Here is a 24,113-nt window from a genome sequence, read left to right as displayed (position 1 = left end):
AATCAATAAATAAATAAATAAATGTTGGCTCCACCCTGGATTGCCCAATATGCCCTAACTCCGTCCCTTTTTTCTGCACTCTGGGTTGCTCGTGCACGCTTATATGCATGTAATTAGGCATTTTAAAATACGTGTTGCTAGAATATAAGGGCCTTTTAATGTGAGCAACTCTTTTAAAATTCACCCCTTAGAGATTAGCTATTACTTATCACTTTGCTTTATCAGTATGGGATCTATTTACTGTTTGGGATTTTGCTAGGTACTTGTGATGGGGATTGGCCAGATTGGAAACAGTGTGATGGACCTTCACTCTGACCCAGAATGGCATGTTGTTTATGTTATGTTCTTATGACTCCTCCCCACCCCCCAACACCCTCTGATGATTTCTGAGGAGTCACCCCACCTCACTGCCTATAAATGCTTACGTTTCAAATCCAGCTCTGATCGTAAGCAAAACAGTTTCAGAATTCAAGGAAGCATGGGTTAAACACTGAGGTTCATTGGTGCGAAAACAAAGCTGCAGCTGGATAGTAAACAGGTTCTGTGATTGCAGGAAGTAGAGTAAAAGAGCAGCCTATATATATATATATATATAGTGGTTACAATTCACTAACAAGTTGTTATTTGTAAACCAACATCAGTCTGGAAGTTCTGCAGTAAGTGATTTCCACGTCAGACAAAAATTAAATACATTAGGTACGATCTTCATAAGATAGTAATATGCCAATAACACCTATAGTAAATAAGTCAAAGGCTTTATAAAGCGGGCCGATTCCTTGCGTTTAACATCTACCAGCTGAGTCATACTTCCTCCTCTCCACCCCATTACCCGGAAATTAATAAAACTGTCGTAATATAACAATAATAATAGAAATAATAAATAACGGCCGCTTCCGCCTAAAAAACAAAACAAAACTGCAAAGCCCAGGACAACCATAAAGCGGAAGTGCGTCACATGTCTTCCGCCGCCCTCGGCCATCGGAGTGGGCTGGGCAGAGCGAGCGACGTCAACCAGCGGCCCCGCGCCTTCAGCTGGTTTGAGTGTGGGTGGCGCGGTACGCGCACGCGCGAGAGGAGGCGGGCAGCCGCACGGACGGCGGTTCTGTCGGGGCGCCGGGGCCGCGTCGCTTCTTCCTTCCTCGCACTCCGTTTCTCTGCGCCTCCCCCCTGCTTTCCACCGTCCCGAGCACCGGTCCCTTGCGCGGCCTGGCCATGGACGAGCAGGCGGGGCCCGGTGTCTTCTTCAATAACAACAACAACTCGATGCTGGCGGGCAGCGGTGGCGGGAAGGGTTTTGGGCCGCTAGCGGAAGCCGGGGACTCGGCAGTGCCGGCTGCCGCGTCCTCGTCGCCCTCGCCGGGCGCTGCGACGGCGGCCCGGGCTCAGTATAGCATTCCGGGGATCCTGCACTTCCTGCAGCACGAGTGGGCCCGCTTCGAGGTGGAGAGAGCGCAGTGGGAGGTGGAGCGTACCGAGCTACAGGTAAGGGTGTATGCGCCGGCTCTGGTCCCGGTCCCCCTTTCCCTCCCGAGCTACCGCCCTGGTATCGCTTCAATCTCTGGATCTGGAGACTCCGGCAAGGAGCCGAACGCGGGGGCAGCGCCTGCTGTAGACTGGGACGTGAATTCTCCTTTCCTAGGAGCCGCTGCTCCCCCCCCGACGTTTGTCCGTTGCAGAGAGCGGGTGGGAGGCGGTGACATAAACCCGTTTAGCTCGCTGCATATCCATATGTATTTGCCTGCTCCGAAGGGCCGGGGATAGCTGCGTGCGCTCCTCTTTTGTATGATGCCACATGTTCCTTGCTGCAAACTCTAACGCGTGGATGAGGCTTCGGCTCGAATATTTTAGTGTGTTTGTGTAAAACAGGTGTTGAAGGGTGTGGGTGGCGCTGGAAAACGACTTGGAAGCGGTGGCTGTTGAAGGTTTGATACGGAATAGCCTGTTGTGGGAGGGCATTGCTTCCTTTCACCACCTGATTGTGTATCGTTGACGTTTTGAGTCAGAGGGGTAAGCGAATCGAATTTACTTAATGTTGTGCTGCTTAGCAGCCTATTTGGTATAATGCCTAACAAATCTCCACGGTTAGGAATTTTTCTGAACGTTTTCTGTAATCCTTAAAAAAAAAAATTCCAATCTTTTATGTAGTGTCAACGTACTGAGCTCTGTATATTAATAGCGCTTGCCGCTGACAGTCTTAAAATCGGAATAGCCGTCACCTTTTTAAAGTGAAGTAAAGGTGAGCATGCCTGCTAGCCTAACTGGTGTTATCTAAGCAAAGTAAAATAAAAAAATAGCAAAGTGGTTGGGTAGAAATGTCTTAAAAAGATTATCAAATGTTTAAAGAGGTAAACTTTGGGGAAAACAAAGTATTCCTTCCTAGGTAATGTATAAAACTAAAGGTTATAGTGAAAGTGGTAGTCCAATTAAAAAGTAATTTTACACACTTATTACTTGACTAACTTTCTGGAGCTATTACTCCCCTCCTCAGAATAGAATAGGCAAAAAGTGACACTACAAGAAATTATAAACAAAAAGGCATTCCTCAGCAGTATAATTTTATAACTCATAAAAGGGAGCTCAAATTGCGTACCTGATAAGTAAATTGAGTTCTTTCCACTCCCTCTGTATGGAAATTTATCTGCACACTCCACTTTCTTCCTATATTCTCCAGCTCTGGTTCACTCTCTAGTTCTGCCTCTCTATTGTCCATCCACTTTCTACTACCACACATGGAAACTGAGCTCTGCCCCACTCTGACTGTACTCTCCAGCCCTGTTTCTCTAATTGTCTGCTCTCTACTACCACATATTTCAAGTAGGCACTTCCTACATCTCACAGTATTTCCCTGTTCTTGGATGGGCTTTTACTACTAGTGCTCTAACTACAGTAAGATCCCTAGGCCTTTGCATTTTTTTCAGTTTGGTTGTTTTAAATTTGTCATATGTTGCTGGATTTTTATTCATGAAGCACGAACTTTAACCGGAACATATTTGAGAGATCATATTATACCTGTTCTGTACTCTTTACATTGGCTACCAGTTTAATCATAAATCCAATATTAAATACTCACTTTAATCTTCAATCTAATACACAATGAATCATCTATCTGGTTAAATACATCGCTCCATATTTATAAACCCCATAGACGTCTTCGTTCTGCAAATGACAATTTACTAGAAATTCCAACTTTTAAAATACCAGATTTGCTATCACCAGAAATCGTGCCTTCTCCGGTGCTGGTCCTAAAATCTGAGATGGAATCCTTGAAGCTTTAAGAAAGATTACTAATTTGAAAGACTTCAAAACGGATTTGAAAACTTATCTTCTCAAAAAAGCATATGGTAATGTTTGAATCCTCCCTACTGTCTATTTTGTGAACCTGCAACTTAAAAAAAATCAGGATTCCTTTCTGCTCAAACACCTATTTTTAAACTCCTCCTCCTTTATTAAGGTGTTGAAATGATTCAGGAAAAGTCTTGGAAATTAGATCTCGTGCTTGCAATGGGGCGTATTGCACATATTAACTGAGGCCATGTATTCTTTCTTTTTTATATATATTAGTGTATAACCTATATCAAAATATTAAATTAAGCTGCAGTCTTATGTTTGTTTTTACTCTGCTTTTATTTAATGTTTACTATTTTATATCAATTATGTATTTTTTTATTTGTAAACCACCTCAAACAATCCATGGAGAAAGTGATAGATAAATGTTTTGAAATAAATGGATACAGAAGACTGGTTTTGAAGTGCCCCTTCCCACCCCACTCCCCCCAAGAGGTGTCCTTTTGGTCATCTCTGTAGAATTTTATTTGTATTTGTGCAGGTTGATTTTTGCATTTAATATCTGGCCTGTCTCACCAACATAGGATGCATGTTACAGTGATTAAGTAGAAACCTTATGTTGAATCTTTCACCCAAATGGGTAGTTCTGAGGTTCTTCAAATATGAATTGGGATAGCTTGCAGTATCATATTGCAGGAATTTGACATTTTCTTAAGAGTTTTTTAGAAGCTTGGATTTTTTTTTAAATTAATTTTTGCTTCGGATTGGGTAGATCCCAGAAGGCCTGTGGGTTGTAGTTACATAAAATCCATACCTGGAAAAACTAAGAAATATTGTAAAAGACTTAGTCACTACTTCTGGAAGATGGCACTGAAAAATATACCTTACTCTATACTGCAGACTGTCAGCATGTATCCCAGGTCCCTATAGTCATCCGGTTGGGATTCTATTCATGCTCCTCCTTTAATGTAGTGTATATTATTCAATGCAGAAAATGTGACCAGGAAGGAAGAAGTCCCCATTTTTTAAGCAAGTAAATATTAAAAGAAATCTACAGTTTTGCTAATCTGCTTTTTAAATTAACATAAGATTTGCTCTACTGGATTAGACTAAAGGTCCATCAAGCCCAGTATCCTGTTTCCAACAGTGGTCAATCCAGATCACAAGTTCTTGAGAGGATCCCAAAAGGTCGATAGACTCTATGCCGCTTATCCCAGGGATAAGCAATGGATTTCCCCATGTCCACATTAAATTTTTTATGGACTTTTCTTCTAGGGGAACTTGTCCAAACTTTTTTTTTAAACCCATCTACACTAACAGCTTTTACCACATCCTCTGGCAAAAAAAAAAAATTCTCCTCTGTCTTAAATGTATCACCTAGTAATTTCATTGCGTATCCCGTAGTCCTTGTACTTTTGGAAAAGTAAAAGTTGAAGAACCCTAGTCTTTCCTCAGGGGTATTGTTCTATCTCTCTTATCATTTTGATTGCCCTTCTCTATATACCTTTTCTAATTCTGCTATCTTTTTTGAGATGCAGTGAGCAGAATTGCACACAATACTTGAGATGCGGTTGTGCTATGGAGCAATACAGAGGCATTATGATATTCTGTTTTATTCTCCATTACTTTCCTGATAATTCCTAGCTTTCTATTTGCTTTCATGGTTGCTGCCACCCACTGGCAGAGGATGTCAATGTATATAACCCATGATGATACCTAATTGTTTTCCTGGATGGTGACTGACAGTGTGGAGCCTTGCATTGAGTAGCTACAATTTGGATTGTTCTTCCCTATGTACATCACTTTGCACTCATTCACATTAAATGTCATCTGCCATTTGGATTTCCTGTCTTGCAAAGTTCTCCTGCAATTTCTCACAATCCTCTTGTGATTTAACAACTTTGAATAATTTTATATCAACGGTAAATGTAATCACCCTGTTCCCATTTATAAATGTTAAAAAGCAGTGGTGCTGGTACAGCTCCCTAGGCCATTCCACTATTCACCTTTCTTCATTGTGAGAATTGACCATTTAGCCTACTGTCTATCTTTTAACTAGTTCTCAGTCCACAATAGAACATTGCCTCCCATTCCATTACTTTTTGCAGCAAAGCATTTTTTCTATGCCTACATGTGAAGTACTTGTGAACTTGTAAAAAAAAGTTTCATTGGCTAATGGATTATCAGGTTAACTTTAATTTGGATTTGTAATCCTAAAAGCTGTACTGTTCTGCTGTCACTTCAGAATAAATTCTTGTGGCTAGCATATTTTTTTTTCTCATTAATTGGTACCAGTTTAATAGATGAAACTTGACATTTTATTCTAATTTCAGCTGGGCAAACTGGATGGGCTCATTTGGTTTTGGTCTATCATTTGTTTCCTTTTCAGAGGTTGGGCTTTAGTGACGAAGTTTTATTTCTTATCTAAGTAAAATCTGATTTTACTGCTGATTGAGGGCTAATTTAGTTAGAAATAGAAAAAAATGATTAAAACTAGGCTGTCATTGAACAGCAGGCTCATTTCATGTTTTCAGACTACTCGATGTCTTGACTTTCCTACTAGCAAAAAAATTGTTTGTACTGAAATTATTCAGATTACATTGCTTGTTTTTTCATCTTGAGCCCATGGCCTTGATTTAAGACAAGTTAGTATTACCAGCTGCTTCCTCCACCTTTTATTTTGGAACCATGGACGTAGAGTGAGGTGCTCAGCTGAAATGAGGTAGATCATGAGATATGCTGAAAAGTCACATCTTCCAAAATTAGTTTAAAAAACACTGGTGCGAGGGAAGGAGAGAGTCTTTTTATGGCCATTACAAAGATATTGCTCACTTAAATTCCATCATAGTTGATTCAGTATATTTTTTCTTTAAATGTGTACCTTTCTTTCAAATTTCTTTAACTTATTAAGGTTCAGACAACGCATTTTTTTTTTTTTTTTTTTTTTTAGATTCAAGGTGGATACCTTGGAACAAGCAAATGCATGGTCTTGCACAACAGTTTTGACATACTATTTTCAAATATATATAGTAAATGATAGCAGATAATTTATTTTTTTGAATTTAATATTGGCCTTGTAACAGAGGAAGATAGGCCTGAAACAGTCTACCAGCAGAAGTGGTGAAGGCCAGCACCAACAGAATTTGGGTATGTATGGAGCATAGTGGTAGCAACAGGATTGAGGCATTGGGTAAAAAAAAGGTGGGGAGCTGCTCTTTATATACTAGTCTACTATAACTGGGAGAAAACTAGAGGAGGAGAATCTCAAATGGGCAGATTTAAGCTAACTGGTCGTTTATCTTATTTGGAATGAAGTATTTGAAACTGTCAAAATTGTACAGAAATAAAGGTTAACAAAAAAAGAAATATTTTGCTAACCATCAGGCTGATGCAGAAAGGTGTGTTCTGGCCCACCCACAGCCTTGCCCACTTTTGAGCACTCATTTTGTTAGCATACATAAGAACATAAAATTTGCCATACTGGGTTCACACCAAAGGTTCATCAAACCTAGCATCCTGTTTCCAGCAGTGGCCAGTCCAGGACACAAGTACCTGGGATGATCCCAAAGGGTAGATAGATTCCATGCAGCTTATCCCAGGGGATAAATATTGGATTTCTGCAACTCCACATTAATAATGGACTTTTCCCTCAGAAATTTGTCCAACTGGTAGATGTAGTGTATTTGGATTTTTAGAAGGCGTTTGACAAAGTCCCTCATGAGAGGCTTCTAAGGAAACTAAAAAGTCATGGGATAGGAGGCGATGTCCTTTCGTGGATTACAAACTGATTAAAAGACAGGAAACAGAGAGTAGGATTAAATGGTCAATTTTCTCAGTGGAAAAGGGTAAATAGTGGAGTGCCTCAGGGATCTCTACTTTGACCGGTGCTTTTCTATATATATATATATATATATATATATATATATATATATATATTGCATCATCTGCAAATTTGATCACCTCACTCGTCGTATGCCTTTCCAGATCATTTATATATATATATACATATATAAATGATCTGAAAAGGCATACGACGAGTGAGGTGATCAAATTTGCAGATGATACAAAATTTATTCAGAGTAGTTAAATCACAAGTGGATTGTGATACATTACAGGAGGACCTTGCAAGACTGGAAGATTGGACATCCAAATGGCAGATGAAATTTAATGTGGACAATCTCAAAAAAGTTATATAGTTGCGATGGAGAAGGTACAGAGAAGGGCAACCAAAATGATAAAGGGGATGGAACAGCTCCCCTATGAGGAAAAGCTGAAGAGGTTAGGGCTGTTCAGCTTGGAGAAGAGACGGCTGAGGGGGATATAATAGAGGTCTTTAAGATCATGAGAGGTCTTGACGAGTTGATGTGAATCGGTTATTTACACTTTCGAATAATAGGTCTAGGGGCTTTCCATGAAGTGAGCAAAGTAGCACATTTAAAACTAATCGGAGAAAATTCTTTTTCACTCAACGCACAATAAAGCTCTGGAATTTGTTGCCAGAGGATGTGGTTAGTGCAGTTAGTGTAGCTGGGTTCAAAAAAGGGAATAGCCACTGCTATTGCATCAGTAGTATAGGATCTTCTTAGTGTTTGGGTAATTGCCAGGTTCTTGTGGCCTGGTTTGGCCTCTGTTGGAAACAGGATGCTGGGCTTGATGGACCCTTGGTCTGACCCAGCATGGCAATTTCTTATGTTCTTTTTTTAAACATAGCTGCACTAACCACTGTCACCGTATCCTTTGGCAATGAATTCCAGAGCGTAAACATTTTTTGTATTAGTTATAAATATAACACCTAGTTTTTGTCCTGTTTGAAAGAGTAAGCATCCAATTCACGTTTACTCGATCCATTCCACTCATTTTATAGACCTCAGTCATATCTCCCCTTAGCTGTCTTTTTTTCCAATCTGAAGAGTCATAACCTCTTTAGCCTTTCCTCATAGGGAAATCATTCCATTCCCTTTATCATTTTGGTCATCCTTATCTGTACCTTTTCTAATTCTGGGTTTGTTTTTTTTTTTAGTTGTGACCAGAACTGTACAGAATATTCAAGTTGAGGTCACAACATGAAGCGAATCAGAGGCATTGTTCTGTTTTATTCTCCATTCCTTTTCTAATAATTCCTAACATTGTTTGCTTTCTTGACAGCTGCTGCACACTAAGTAGAAGATTTCAACATTTTATTAATGACACCTAGATCCTTTAATGGATGGTGACTCCTAATGTTGAACCTTGCATTGTGCAGCTGTAATTTGGTTTACTCTTCTCTAAGTTCATCACTTTGGACTTGTCCACATAAAATTTCATTTGCCATTTGCATGCCCAGTCTCTGATTTGCAAGGTCCTCCTGCACTTTCTCACAGTTCTCTTGTAATTTAACAACTTTGAATAATTTTTTCATCAAAAAACTTGATCATCTCAATCGTTCCCATTTCCAGGTTGTTTATAAATGTTAAAAAGCAGTGGTCCCAGAACAGATTCCTGGGGCACTCCACTATTCACCTAACTCCATTGAGAAAATTTACCATTTAGCTCTACTCTGTTTTCTCTTAACCAGTTCCCAGTCCACAATAGGACACTTCCCCCATCCCATGGCTTTTTAATTTCCTAAGAAGCCTCTCAAGAGGGACTTTGTCAAATGCTTTCTGGAAATCCAGATACAATTGGCTCATCTTTATCCACATGTTTGTTTACGCCCTCAAAAACTGTAGCAGATTGGGGAGGAAAGATTTCCCTTGGCTAAATTAATGTTGGCTTTGTCCCATTAAACTATGCCTATCTGTGTTCAGCAATTTTTTTTTTGATAGTTTCTACCATTTTGTCTGGCACAGATGTCACTTGCTGGTCTGTCATTTCCAGCATCCCTTTTTAACTGGTGTTATATTGGCAACCCTGTAGTCTTCAGATACCAAAAGACCAGCAATTCTCAACCAGCGTGTCACCAAGCACTGCAGGTATGTCGCACTCTCCTGGCCCGGCTGCTCTTCTCTTCCCCTCTTTTTCACCCCAGCGAGAGACTGCAGATATCATTGCACTGCTGCTGTTGCCACCTGGGCTGTTGGCATATTCAAACCTGGACAGGAATGGCACCAGTGGCAGTGGGAGTTGGCAACTGCAGCATGGCCTTTTTTTCTTCCCATGGCCTGAAAGAGGATGTGATGCTCAGTGCTGCATGCGAGAAGAGGAAAATGCCATGTTGCATTCGGGGGCGTGATTGTGGCCCGGGGGCGTGGCCAAGGCCTCCGGGAATTGCGCGCGAGTTACGCCTGCCTCAGGCAGGTGTAACATTTCTAACAAAGATGGGGGGGGGGGTTTTAGGGAGGGGAAGGTGTCGGTGGGGGGTGGAAGGAAAGTTCCCTCCGAGGCCGCTCCGATTTCGGAGCGGCCTCGGAGGGAACGGAGGCAGGCTGCTGATTTTGGGCAGCCTTGTGCGCGCTGACCCCGGATTTTAAAGGATACGCGCGGCTATGCACGTATCTATTAAAATCCGGCATACTTTTGTTTGTGCCTGGTGTGCGAACAAAAGTACGCACGGGCGTAGTTTTTAAAAATCTACCCCAATATTTCTTAGCACTCGAAATTTAACTCCTGGTTCAGAGATATAGTTAAGTTTCCACTGCTACTGTGCTGGCTCTTAAAAAGTATGGAAAAACAAATTAAAAAATGGTCAGGGTTTGCAGATATGTACTGATTTATCTATCTGGCAAGGTTCACTTCTGCCACTTAGCTGGATAAGTCAGTACTTGAGAAGTGGTTTAATGTGACCTAAAAGCCTTAATTTTGCAAATGAGGACAGAATAACAGATTTGATATGTAATTTCATATTCAGGCTTGGATCAAAGATGATGCCAAGCTTATGAACTGTTTAGGAGATCTGTATAGGCGAGTTATTCGAGGGGAGTGATGGGGGAATATTGTATGGAGTGGACCAACCAAGTACAATGGTTTTGTTTTTTTGGAGATTTAAGGAAAGTTTATTATGCGATAGCCAGGCTTTAATGGAATATGTGATAAATCGAACAGCTATTCTTTTTGCCTTTATTTTTTCAGCCACTTCCTTTGAGAACCAGGTTGGTTTATTTTTCCTTTTCCTTTTTTTACTTTTCTAACAGATTTGTTGTCTCTGTAAAAGCTCCTTTTAATTTGGCCCACTGTTATTCCACCTCACCCATTTTCTCCGAATCTTCCAGTTCTTCCTCCAGGAACATCCCCATTTTGACCAAGTCCGTATTTTTGAAATTCAAAAGTCAGGTTTCGTGCGACTTCTCTGTATCTTATTTGCAGACATTAGCAACATTATTATTTGTGAACACTAGGTCGAGTATTTCACTTTTTCTCGTGGGTTCCATTACCATCTGTTTGAGCAGAGCCCCTTGAAGGGCATCCACTAGCTAATTCTTGTAGATTCTGCAGAAGGGATACTGCAGTCTACATCCGGCAGATTAAAATCTCCAACGAACATCATTTCTTAATTCTTTCCCACATTTTGGATGGCTTTGACCAGATCTCTGTCTAGCTCTTGCATCTGAATTGGAGGCCCGTAGACCAAACTGATGTAAATGGAAGTACCTTTTTTTTTTTTTTTTTTTTAAATTATTGCAGCTCATAATGTTTCTTCCCTACCCCATGTCCATTACTTGGATATTGTTTTTGACCTAGAGCTACTCTCCCTTTCCTGTCCTCTGTCTTTTCTTAAGTTTTATAGCCTGGGATGGCTGTATCCCAAACATGAAATTTGGTGAACTATGTCTTTAACAGCAATGATGACCAGCAAAGTCTGCTTCTATTAATAGGGCCTACAGGTCCGAGATTTTATTGCAGACTGCAAGATTTGTGGTCACAGCTTTCCAACTTTTCTCTCTTGGTTTGCTGCTCTTCCTAGTCCACCTTTTCTGCTTTTTTGAGTTGAATTTTTTTTCTCCTCCCATTTCCTGTACTGCTTGGTGTTGACATGCCAATTTCATTGGCCACCTCCTGCCATCCCCACCCTCAAGTTTAAATGCCTGATAATGTATATTCTGAATTTCTTATTTAGCATCCTCTTTCCTGCAAAGGACAAATGTGGACCAGCCTTACCATTTAACATTGTACTGCTTTATACATGGTCCCAGCCTCCAATGTATACAATGTATTTGTAGCCAGTTTGGCCAGTATACCCTTTCCATGGCAAGTGATGCTTCCTAGTCTAATGGGACTGAAGCTAGTTAAGCCTCTTGAGCTTCTAAAACCACCTGTCTGGAAGCACAATTCTTTGTTTTTCTATAAACAGTTAAACTGGAATCATTAATTCTATAAATACTTTATAAAAAATAAAAAAAAATTTTTTGTGCTCTTGATGGATTCGCCTTTTTGCAAAAGCCTTCTGTTTGTGAGTGGTTATTTTTCAAACTATCTCTTTCCAAAATCTTTGAGAGCATGTTGATTTGTGTTTTGAGTTAATTTGGAGGTTTTTTTTGTTTTTGTGTTTTTTTTTACAGTAACAGCTTTGGAATGTTTGCTTTGCAGCAGAGCTTGTTTATGAATGAGATTATTTTGCTCATGAGTTTTATTCCTAGAATGATGCACTCTTTTGCCTTAATGCTATTAAGGCAAAAAGGTCTGGGGACCTTCAACTTCTCCAAGAATTGAAAATCAAAACACCTAAACTGCAGATAAGACTTAATATTCTTCCTTAATCTCAGTGATATTTTATTGCTGGAAAAAAGTCCTTTGTCTGAAACTGATAGACAATGAAATACATTTCCTATTGTATTGCAATTAGGAAAATAATTGGGAAATTATCTAATGCATACTACCTCAGACTAGTCTTTGTGAACTTTGTCAATTGGGTTTTGGGATCTCCACAGTGAACACACATGATGCACATTTTGGATATCTAGGGAATGCATATGTCTTGTGCTTATTCATTGTGGCTTGCTTGAAAATCCAGTTGGCCTTTGGGGTTATCAAGATTAAGTTCAAAAAGTTCTGTCCTAACAGATATGTCATGTTTCTTTATCATCCTGCTACACCAGTCCACATGAATGGGTTTGTCACCCTGCCAGAGATGGAACAAAACTTTTCCAATGACATCAGTTGTATTAATAGTTCAGCACAGTGAATTCCCAGCTCCTTTTTCTTACAGCCTGGCCCTTGAATGAGCTTGCTTGTTCAAGAAGGAGTATTTCTCCTAGGACAAGCAGGATGATAGTCCTCACAGATGGGTGATATCATATGCAGCCCAGCACAGAAAACTTTTATGAAAGTTCTAGAAGCTTTGGCACACGTCTCTTTCTGTGGTGCAGTTGCCTCGCGGTTTTTGGAGCTCTGCTTCTTTTGCCCTTTTTTGCACTTTACAGTCGCAGTTTTTTCCTGATCCATCATCAGGTTCCCCTTTGCAGTTGGTGTTTTTCCTCGGCGCGATACGTAAATATTTTTCCCCCTTCACAGTTGATTCCTGGCATCCAACTCCTAGGTGACCCCTGGGCATCGACTGTGTGCCGTCTGTTTTTGATGGCGTCCTCTGGCTTCCGTCGGTGCCCCCAGTGCCCGCGGACTATGTCCATTACAGATCCACAAGAGATTTGCATCCTTTGCCTGGGGGCATCGCACTACGTTCGAGGGTGTTAGCTATGCGAACAGATGATTCCCCCCCCCCCCCCAAGGGCCTTCATGCTCGACTCGACAAAATGGAGAAAAGTTTTTGTCCCAAAAAGTCTGTTCATCTATACTCACGTCAGTCATCGACGGTCGGGGGGAGCAGCTCGCTGCACTCCCCCCTTGCCACACCCCCGGTGGCATCTTCTAAACACTGAGGGGATGGGGACTGGTCTTCTATGGTCTTGCAGATTTCCAGGATGTCAGGATCCTCCGCCTCCTTGGCGCCGGGGAAAGACCAGGCTTAGCACCATGGGAGTTCCCACAAGCATAGACACCGGTCGCTCTCTTCGCACTGCTGCTACCACCACCGAAGCGACCCCCGTCGTATAGAGGCCCCATGCTCTGATAAATCTGGGACTCCTAGGTGTTCCCCACTAATATCAGTGCTGGGCATCGTGCCCCTTCGGAGACCTGAGGAGGCGCCGGTGATGCCTTTTCCCCCTCCCCATACCTGACCTCAAAAGACTTTTAGGAAGAGTTGGATTGCAGGGTGCAGAGTGCGGGGCTCTGCAGATCATTGAGCTGCCTGCGCCACCGGCCCCCATACCGGTGCTGGAACCTCTGCTGTCTGTCTTGGTGCCCTACTCAAGCGTCTGCATTTCCTTCTTGGTGCCCGAGGGACTCTCTGTTCCCCAGTAGCCACTGATGCCCTGCCTCAGGTGGTGCTTATTACCAATGCATCTCCTCAGGGCTGTTGAGACCACGTGGATGGCCTCCACATGCAAGGTCACTGGACTGCTAAGGAAGCTGTCTGCCAGATAAACCTCTTAGAGCTTCGGGCAATTCGTTATGCTCTCTGGGCATTCTGGGACCGGTTGTCCCACGAGACAGTCCTGCTTCTCACGGACACCCAGTTGCGATGTGGTATATCAAGCAAGGAGGCACGGGATTGCTCCTCCTCTGTCAGGCGGCGGTACAGATCTGGTCTTGAGCTCTGTCGCAGGGGATGTCATGCGAGGGGCGTACCTACCTAGGACTCTGAATGTGCTGGCGGACTGCTTATGCCGCACTTTTCAGCCACACGAGTGGTCCCTGAATCCAGGGGTGGTGGCCCAGATCTTTCACCGGTGGGGGAGTCCCGGATGTGGACCTCTTCATTTCCCCATACAACTACAAGTTGAGCGGTTTTTTTTTTTTTGGCTCTCAATTCGCGTGGGACAGTCATCCAGCCTCCGACGTCTTCTCAATTCATTGTGGGGAAAGGTCTCCTGTACACGTACCCTCCTCTTGAAGACTCTTTTGAAGCTTTAACAGGACCCGAGGGATCATGATCCTTGCGCCCTACTGGCCCAGGCAGATCTAGTTCCCTCTCCTTCAGGACCTGTCAATCAGGGTTCCCATCAGACTGAGGATCGTGCCCGATCTGATAACGCAAAACCAGGGCGCCCTGTGCCATCCGAACCTTCAGGCATTAGCCTTGATGGCTTGGATGTTGAGCAGCTAGTCCTTCAGCCCCATGACCTCTCAGAAACGTCTCCCAGGTGTTGGTGGCTTCCAGAAAACCTTCCACCAGGAAGTCTTACAGGTTGAAGTGGAAGAGGTTCTTGGCCTGGTGTGTGGGGTATGATTTAGAACCATTCACATGTCTCCTTCCCAGTTTCTTGGACTATTTATGGCACTTTTCTGAGTCTGGGCTTAAAACCAACTCAGTCAGGGGTTCATCTAAGTGCCGTTAGTGTGTATCATCGGGGTGTCACTGGCACATCCATATTGGTGCAGACTTTAGTGCATTGCTTTTATGTGGGGTCTGCTTAACCAAAGCCCCCCTCGTCGGCCTCCTGTTGTGTCCTGGGACCTCGGCATTCTCCTAGCATGGCTCATGCACCCTCCCTTTGACTACTGCGCTCCTGCGACCTGAAGTTCCTCACCTGGAAGGTTATATTCCTAGTGGCAATCACCTCATCTCGTAGAGTTTCAGGCCTTGGTTACGTACCAGCCATACATGAGATTTTTTCATTATCGTGTAGTCCGCATATGCTCCCCAAGTTTCTGCCTAAGGTTGTGACTGATTTTCACATCAATCAGTCCATTGTCTTGCCTACCTTCTTTCTGAGGCCTCATTCCCATCCACGGGAAAGTGCTCTGCATACATTGGATTGCAAGAGAGCATTGGCCTTCTAATTGGAACACACAGCAGGTCATAGGCAATTCACTCAGCTCTTCCTTTCAATAAAAACAGGTTGAGAGTTGCAGTGGACAAACAGACTTTGTCTAATTGGTTGGTGGACTGCATCGCCTTCTGCTAAGCATAAGCGGACCTTCAGCTTGCAGGCCAAATCGAAACTCACTCTGTGGGCCATGGTGAAGTCAGTAGCCCACTTGCGGGTGGTTCCCATTGCGGACATTTGCCGGGCAGCGACGTGGAGTTCTCTGCACACATTCGCTGCTCACTACTGCTTGGACAAGGATGGTTCGCAAGACAGTGCCTTCGGCCAATCTGTCTTATGCAATCTCTTCCAGGAGTAACAACCCAACTCTTCCTGCTTAGGGCCCCTGTTTAGGACCAGGCTGTCGCCCCGCTGACCGACAGCACTGCAATTGTTCCCGTTGGCACCTTGTTCGGTAACTGTTGATCTTGATTATTGCCGGGAGCAGCCTGGAGCTTGGTATTCACCCATCTGTGAGGACTACCATCCTGCTTGTCCTAGGAGAAAATGCAGTTACTTACCTGTAACTGGTGTTCTCCTAGGACAGCAGGATGTTAGTCCTCAGGAAACTCGCCCACCACTCCGGAGTTGGGTCATTCTGCGTTTTGTTAATTTTTCGCTTGTATTTTTTAATCTTTGTTACGAGATCAAAGGGGGTCCTCGCGTGGATGAGTGGATAGTGGCATGCTCGGCATGCTCAGTGTGCCAGTCAAAGCTTCTAGAAACTTTGACAAAAGTTTTCATGCCGGGCTCCATCTGATGATGTCGCCCATCTCTGAGGACGAACATCTTGTTGTCCTAGGAGATCATCTGTTACAGGTAAGAAACTGCGCTTTATCAATAATAGTAATGTGAAACAAGACCGAGGTATTTAAAAAATAACAGATAAGTCACACCTAAATGATAGAGACATCGTATTATTGCGACTGTAATGTTTGCTAGATTGCTGTTAATTTTCTCTTCAGGAATGCTTAGCATTTAATGTCTCAACGATATAATCATTGGTCACACTACTACTAAACGTTTTCAGATATTTTTCTTTTTATGAACATTTAAAACACCCATAAGAAAATAAGGATGTGCACTTATATTTTAAAGTTCAATGACTGAAGTATTCTGATTCAAAAAAACTGATGGGAACAACCAGAAACATTGTTTCATTCTTGCCCGTGAAGATGCCAACACCCTGCATGTTTTGAATCTTCATTAGGGGTATCGGGTCAAAAAAAACAAGGTTTCTTTCTTCCTGAAAGCCACAACAAGAAATGTCTCATCCAATGTATCCCATCACAGACTGCAAAAGCATCTCTGTCATAAGGGGTTATTCAGCAGCAGTGATTTCTAGACTACTGAAGGCCTATAAAGATTCAACTTCTTTGGCTTATTCTTGGGTTTGGCTCCATTTTGAGAACTATTATCAAGAGCTCTCAATTTCACCTTGGAAGGCTGACAACTTTCTTGCAATGGGGTTTTGATAAGGGCTTAGCTCTTAATTCTGTCAAGGTTCAGGTAGCGGTATTTAGAGGTCAGTTTCAAGGGGCATGGTAGATTTTTTATTTTTTTTTTTTTGCATGGTGTGAAAAGACCTCATCCGCTTATAGTGGTTTCTCAGTGGGATCTCAGCATGGTCCTTAGTATTCTCATAGGTTCTCCCTTTGAGCTGCTGAGGCATGCTTCTTTGAACGATCTGTCCTTGAAGACTATTTTTGGTGGCCATTTGTTCTGCCAAGAATATTTTAGAATTGCGAGCCTTTTCATGCAGAAACATTTTTTTGAATAGGTCGGGCTTTAAGTGGTTTGTTTTTTTTTTTTCTCTTTTTTTGCTTAAGATGGTCTCACAACTTCATTTAAACCAGACACTTTTTTTTTCCAGAATTTTTGAAGGAGGCTTGTCTGGAAAAGGGTTAATTGCTGTATTTCTTGGACATTGGTCAGACTCTGTTACGTGAAGATAACTAATTTTTTTAGGAAGTTGGATAAAATATTCATGCTGTTTGGAGGCCTTGATAAGAGGGAGGCAGCATCCTAATCTTTGTTGGTTCTATTTGATCAAGGAGATCTCTTTATCTGCTGAAGGATAGACAAGTACTGGAATTTAGCTGTGCTCTCTCAATGAAGGTTCAGGCCTATTCATGGATGGAGGCTTCATTAGTAACTTGAAGATATTTGTAGGGTGTCTACTTGGTCATTTCTGCTTTTGTTTACTAAATGCTGCTTTTGGGGCATGTGTTTTCAAGATAGCCCTGTTTTTCTACTTGCATACATCTAGATGTGTAACAGGATAAGGAAAAGAGAAATATAGCATTACCTGATAACTTCTTTTCCTCGAATCCTACTACATTTAGTCCAGAACCCTCATAGGGTGTTGGGGTTTGATGCAGAAAAGTCAGTGTTTTTCCTCTTGGAGGGCCCATTGGCATCTTTTTCTAGTTTTTCACATTTGCATGCCTAACCTGAAGGTTTTTGGTAGAGAATTTTCCTGGGATTTTTCTTCTTTATAAAAGAGGAATTATTAGTCTTTTTTTTAATCCTTGGCTTTTGCAAAGGAATACATGCAATTCACGGTACTGCACTATTAATACCAGTGATGTCGCTGGAGAAATCTTGTTCTGACTCCATCTGCTAGCAGGGTGACAAACCCATGCATCTGAACCAGTGCAGAAGGATTTAAAGAAAGGAAACTATTTCTCCTTTTTCCGTACAGCTGCCTGAATTTGTTACTTCACCTAACAAAGCGCGCACAAAATCCTGTTCCCTTCCCAATTTCAACAATAATGCTGTTGTAGGTGTCCCTTCTACTAGTCCAGCCAGCTGAAAGCAAATATGGTCAGGGAAGCTTTGAATTTAGTTTAGCTGTGCAGGCTTTGTGGCACAAATAGCTTTCTTCAATGAGTGCATCTGAGTCAGCTATATTATGTATTTGTACAGTATCAAATTGTGCTTGAATTCTTTAACTTTTACATAAAGACCAGCTGTGTTGAAACTGAAATACTGAGTTCACTGATTATTAGTGGGGAGTATGTGGATATGAAAGTATGGTTAAAGATACAAGTAGTAAGGACACTTTAGGCACTTGGTATTAGTTCAGGGTGTACAAATATCTTTTCTGTAAGCTATGTACTCTGCAGTAAGTGCTGATGGCCTGCAGCCTAAGGACAGATATGTGAAGTTGACAAATCTACTTTTCCACAAAGGGGAAGCTTGGCTTTCTGTGCTGTTTAATGAGATATGGTATATTTTTAATGACAAGTACAAAAAAAAGTTTATAAAGGCAGAGAAGTATGACACAGAAGCAAAGGACCCTTAAAACAATAAGTTAAACAGATTTTTCTCTTGTTAGAAAAGCTAGCCTGGGAGTCTTACCCAGTGTGGTGGATGTTGGGACTGTGAAACTTTATAATGTGGGTTGATGTTCCAGGTTCCCATTCCTTATGTTCTAGTGCAGAGCTTTCCAAACTGTGTGTCGGGACACGTTAGTGTGTCGCCTGCAGTGTGCAGGTGTGTCGCGCAAGCCCGGTCAACTCTGATGCGAGTTTGGGCTTTTTTTTTTCTAGAGATTCACTTTTTTTTTTCAGTTTATGGGTTGCTTATTATTGGGGTGATTTTTGCTGTCAATCGCGTTTTGTGGGTGGAACGAGCCCAGCCATCCTTGCATTGGCTGCTGCTGCCGATGAGGCCTGGCCATGAGGAGTACTGACTGCAAGCAGCAGTGTCTGGTGATCATGGAAGGGAGTGAAGCACTTAACTGGCAACAATCAAAAAGACGAGGTACATGAGTGTGGGGGCCAGACATGTGCTGGGGAGAGAGAGATGAGTGAGTGGGGGGCAAACGTGCTGGGGGGACAGACATGTGCTTGAGGGGGAGAGATATGAGTGTGTGGGGGCCAGACATGTGCTGGGGGGAGGAGAGAGATGAGTGTGTGGGGGACAGACAATTTGTTTTATTATTGTTTCTCATAAATTATAACAATAACATGAATCTTGGAATATATATTTTTAATATAAATTTAAGGTTTTCATGAGATAGGTTGTGTCGTGAAACATTTTATTTATGTATATATTTAAGGAAACATACATACATAGTCGAAATATGTTTCGTTCGTTTAACCTTTAACCTCTGGTTTACTAGTAGACTGAATTACCGTGTCGTGAAATTATGTTGTCTAAAAAGTGTGTCACCAACATGAAAAGTTTGGAAAGCTCTGTTCTAGTGGCTGCTCCCCCCCCCCCCCCCCCCCCCCACTCCCTCTACCTTGGTTACAAACTGTGAGGTAGTACAAGCAGTGGCTTCAGAATGTCGTGCAAGTTGATCTAAAGTTGGGTACAGGTTGATTTTTATTTTTTAAACCTAAAGCAATTTAACTTTAGCTGTGGTGTGCTTTGAAATTGCATGCTGAGAGGAGGCTAGCAGGAAATCTGTTAAACATTTCTGATGTTCTTTATGGACTCTTTTTGCTTTTGTCCTACTACTGAGAAGGCCTTGGGCAAGAGCCGATGGAAATGAACGTGGACATTTTATCCAGACATTAGCAACATTTTAACATTTGTGTCTCCTATTTTAGTCTCTGTTCCGTCAGAGGAGAAATTAGATTACTCTGTCTGCTTGTGTTGCATTTTTTTCTTATCCCCATCCTAATTACATGGAAATGGCAAAGACTTGGGAGTTGCCGGGACTTGGAAAAAGATCCAGATTTTGCAGTTTTCCTGATTGTAGAATGATTAGCGGAGTGGTATTTTCGGCTGACGAATTTATGCACGGCACACTGAACTCTGCATAGCGGCCAGCCATTAGAAGAACGTCATGACCTAAATGGAGAAGTAGATAGAACTGATTCTGTTTAGAATGTTGGACCTCCTATTTGTTTGTGCTTTTGCTGTACAAGTATGTAAAACACACACAATTTCATGACCAGCAATCCTTTCTTTTTATAAATATCCATGCAATAAAAAATTCTTGTCAGCAACCACCAACTAGTCTACTGTGTTCTAACCTTTTATGTCCAAAAATCTTAGTGATGAATGATCACAGATACAGTGAGAAATACAGGAGGAGAGGATGGCTACAGCCATGTTCTGGGTGAATAAAGAAACTTTTTTTTCCAATTATATTTATTGAAAATATTTTGTGTATTGGCATTTTTTATTAAAAATTCATACCATATGTGTACTCTGCATTATTTCGAAAGTAAACTTAGCAAGTAATATTCAGATATCTATAACATTTTACTATCAAATCTTTAAACATTTTTTATTGGATATTAAGCATTACATGACAATTTAATGATATAACTAGGCAGAAGGGTTAAATATTGTGCCTTATAGAACGTCATTAAATATCTTGAAAAAGCATCCAGTCATTTCTTTTTATCAGAATAGGGAATCATGAACAAACCAGACTGTTGCTAACATTGGGTACGTCTTTCTTGATGACCATAGTCCATACAGGGCAAGTACAGATAACTAATGCAAAAGTATTTCTATTCAGTTATGAGGTCACAAACCATAAAAAAATAGACATCTGGTAGCTAGTTTAAATGAAAGAAGCACAGCATCTCACCCAGGGTGCACATGCATAGCTTCAAGACCATTTACCCATTTGATTATTCAAATTCTGAAGAAAAATGTATTTATTGGAAGGGTCATTCCATAAATGTCCTTGTAATCATATATGGACTTATAGCATTTATTTATAGACATTTAATATTCAACCTTTTACCAAGATGGACCTCAAGGCAAATTACAATAATTAAAGAACAGACAAAATACAATTGAGAATTTACAGTGGTTTTCATATTTACAGTTGGAAAAGAAAAAAGAATCCCAGATATATAACTTCAAGCCCTTAATTGGTGTGTGTAAAAAAAAAAAAAAAAAAGTCAATTTTTTCACAACAGCTATGTCACATTTTCTGAAATTATCCTGTTTTGCTCTGTGGGCCTCTTACTGAACTATCTTTCTCCACTACAGCCTCTTCAGAATTTGGCTGCATGACAAGCCTTCCTGCAGTGTTCTTTGACCATGTAACCCTCTTCTCGTGTCGCTACATTTGATCCTCATCTGCTGCTGCATACAGTTCCAGGTTATTTGCCTATAAATGCATGCACTCTGTAGCTTCTCATTACCTATCTTTTCTCTCCCTATGCCCTTCCTCATGGAAGCTGTTCATCAGGCAAGTTACTCTTGTCTGTGCTCTTCTGCACTGCCAACTCCTGACTCTAAACCTTCCCCCTTGCTGCACCATATGCCTGGAATAGACTTCCAGAGCTGTCATGCTCCCAGTGACCATATTTGAGAATAAAACCTCACCTTTTTGGAAGTTTAAATTTTAAACACTTTTCTCTACAATAAATGCATGACAAATGAGTCTCTAAGAAGTGTGTCCTATTTTTTAAGTTCCATGGAGGAGGGACTGTCTTTTTTTTTTTTATAGGTATATCTATACTGTGCTGTGTATATCTAATAGTGCTTTAAAATGATTAGTAGTAGTTTAATTTCTTTTATTTTGCCAGGCAATGCCTGTTTTCTCTTTTTTTTCATCCTGGTTAAATTGGAACCAGTGATGGGGGGGGTCCTCTTTCCATGAGCCTTTATTTGCCTTTATTTGCAACCACCCCAAGATTTCTTTCCCCTATTTTAATGTTGACCCTTTCAGAGTTCCTAGACTGGTTATAGCAGTAATAGCCTTCAAATTGGGAGCCATGCACCAGGGCTCCTTCCAGAATCCTGTCATGGGCTGTAAATTTAGTCACCAGGTATCACTCTTAATGATCATGATTCTGCCCCACAGCAGAGGCTGTGAACACTGCCTTTGCAGAATGCCTAGCCCCATCCAGTCCAGGTTGCAGAAGTCCTGATGTAGAACCCAAACAAGGGACTCTAAAGAGCCACTAGGCCAAACTCAGTTTCTGCTTTTTAGTGCTAGATTTACATTTTTGAATTGGCACTGTGAATATTCAGACCACTATCTTAACAGGAAAATATTAAGATCTAATGCTGGAGTGATTAAAGCAGTGTCCAAGGAAGGCAGTATAGAAATAGAACATAATTACTAACAAACTGCCAGATTGCAGCACTTTTCAGGAATTCCTGTAGATGAAAAAACATGTTCTAAATTCCTTCTCACATGCTTTCAGGTTTGTATTTGTCATATGCATTCTTCTGTGTTTCAGTGTTTTGTAGTAACACGTTCTGGGTGATTTTGATAGCGGGGTAAAATAGTGAGATAAATACAGCAGAGTTGCTTACCTGTATCAAAAGTGTTCTAGGACAGCAGGATGTTAGTTCTCACAAGTGGGTGACAGATGGAGCCCAGCACGGAAAAAGTTTGTCAGTTTCTAAAAACTTTCTGGCACACTGAGCATGTCCAGCATGCCATTATCCATACGTTGTCCCTCTTCAGTTTTGTATTATAGAATTATGAAAAAATAAACTAGGAGAAAACCCAACTCTGTGGGGTGGTGGCGGGTTTCCTGAGGACTAACATCCTGCTGTCCTAGGAGAACACCTGTTACAGGTAAGCAACTCTGCTTTCTCCTAGGTCAGGCAGGATGGTAGTCCTCAGAAGTGGGTAAATACCCACTTGAAACAATTGTGGGATTGTAGCCTGTTTATTCCAGCTCCTCAGCTACCAAATGGTTAATGTAGGTAAGTTGGTGGTAGTCTGGTACTATCCTGGATTGTCACAGGGTTTAGACAGCAGCCTCACTAGTGGTGGTAGCTGTTTAGATTATTACAGCACTTAGTAGTAAGATAATTAAGGTGGGAATTGGATTAAGTATGGTAACTTGTATATTCATCTACCCAGGGTGGTAGAAAACAGATAACAATTAACTTGGCTAAGGAGTGATAATGACAAGTGGCCAAGCTTCTATGCCTGGGAGATATCTTTAGCAATGAAGACCAGAATAACTGAACAGATGGGATGTGCCAATTGGTCTTTATCTGCTCTCATTTATTGTGTTGCTATGTTAAGTATGCTGGATAATCTTGCAGATCAGATTTTTGACACCTTTTATTTTTGATAACCATTTATAATCATTTGTGAGTAGACCTTATTCTGGGTCAGTCAGCAATGTTAGGAGGGTGATATACAATTTACAAAACAGGTTTACATGGAACTATCATCAACATGTTGTAGGTGATGAACCAACCAAGTCAAGGTTTAAATCTCATTGAAATTCCTTTTGTCCATGAGCTAGTTGCTTTTACCCTCTGTTGAATCAAGTACAAATAGTCTAAGCCCTCTAGGGATGGGGAAATGTAATCTACTTTGAACTATCACAAAAGGCAGAATATAAATACTAACTACTAAAAAGTCATCTTTATATTAAAGTTATTAGCAAGCATTTTGACACAGTAATTGGGAGGTAGTGATAATTTATAACCATGTTTTAAAAATTTTTCAATTTTTCCAGAATTTCCAATTTTTTCATGTCTGGCCTTAGAAGGAAAACAGAACTTTGTTTCTCCAGATTTTCCATTTTTCTGGACCTTGACATCTCAGCAGTACAAATCTAGGGCAAATTGCTGAGGACTAAAACAGTGTGATGTCCTACATATAGGATTCTAGGTTCAGTGGAGATGGTGATGCTTGTGCAATGCCTTTTGCAGAGCACAAGACTCACTATCACTGATTTGGAACATACATTAGTGTTGGATGATCTCTATTGAATTTGAAAAGGATAATTGCTCACAAGATTGTTTCAAGTATTCCGTGAAGTAGACTTTTAGGTCTTGAGTTTTGTTTTGGGATGGGTTCCTTCCATTTACCTATCGATATGATTGACTTGCACGCAATTTATTTTGTGGTTTTACATATTTTGAGAGAGAGGCTGAAGAGGTTAGGGCTGTTCAGTTTGGAGAAGGGACGGCTGAGGGGGGAATATGATAGAGGTCTTTAAGATCATGAGGTCTTAACCTTTTAGGTACCAAGGTTCCACAAGTGGAACATTTTTTCATATACTTTTAATTACTTGCAAATTTTTTTATACATTTTTACCATATTTGGGTCTAAGATATGTAAAAAGGGGCATCAGGAAATAATTC

General features: G+C 41.3%; 1 protein-coding gene across 1 annotated transcript in view; it reads left to right on the top strand.

The window, feature by feature from the left end:
* The first annotated feature begins 979 nt into the window (after positions 1–979).
* STRN (striatin) overlaps positions 980–24,113 on the top strand; it is a 533,408-nt gene continuing 510,274 nt past the window's right edge. The window contains exon 1 of the mRNA XM_029593931.1: positions 980–1,482. Within this exon, the coding sequence (XP_029449791.1) occupies positions 1,213–1,482 (270 nt within the window). The 5' untranslated portion in view covers positions 980–1,212. The remainder of the gene's footprint in view (positions 1,483–24,113) is intronic.

This window comes from Rhinatrema bivittatum, chromosome 3, assembly GCF_901001135.1.
Source record: "Rhinatrema bivittatum chromosome 3, aRhiBiv1.1, whole genome shotgun sequence".
Taxonomy (NCBI): Eukaryota; Metazoa; Chordata; class Amphibia; order Gymnophiona; family Rhinatrematidae; genus Rhinatrema; species Rhinatrema bivittatum.
The sequence above is the reverse complement of the archived record's forward strand: the minus strand, read 5'-3'. Positions and strand labels throughout refer to the sequence as shown.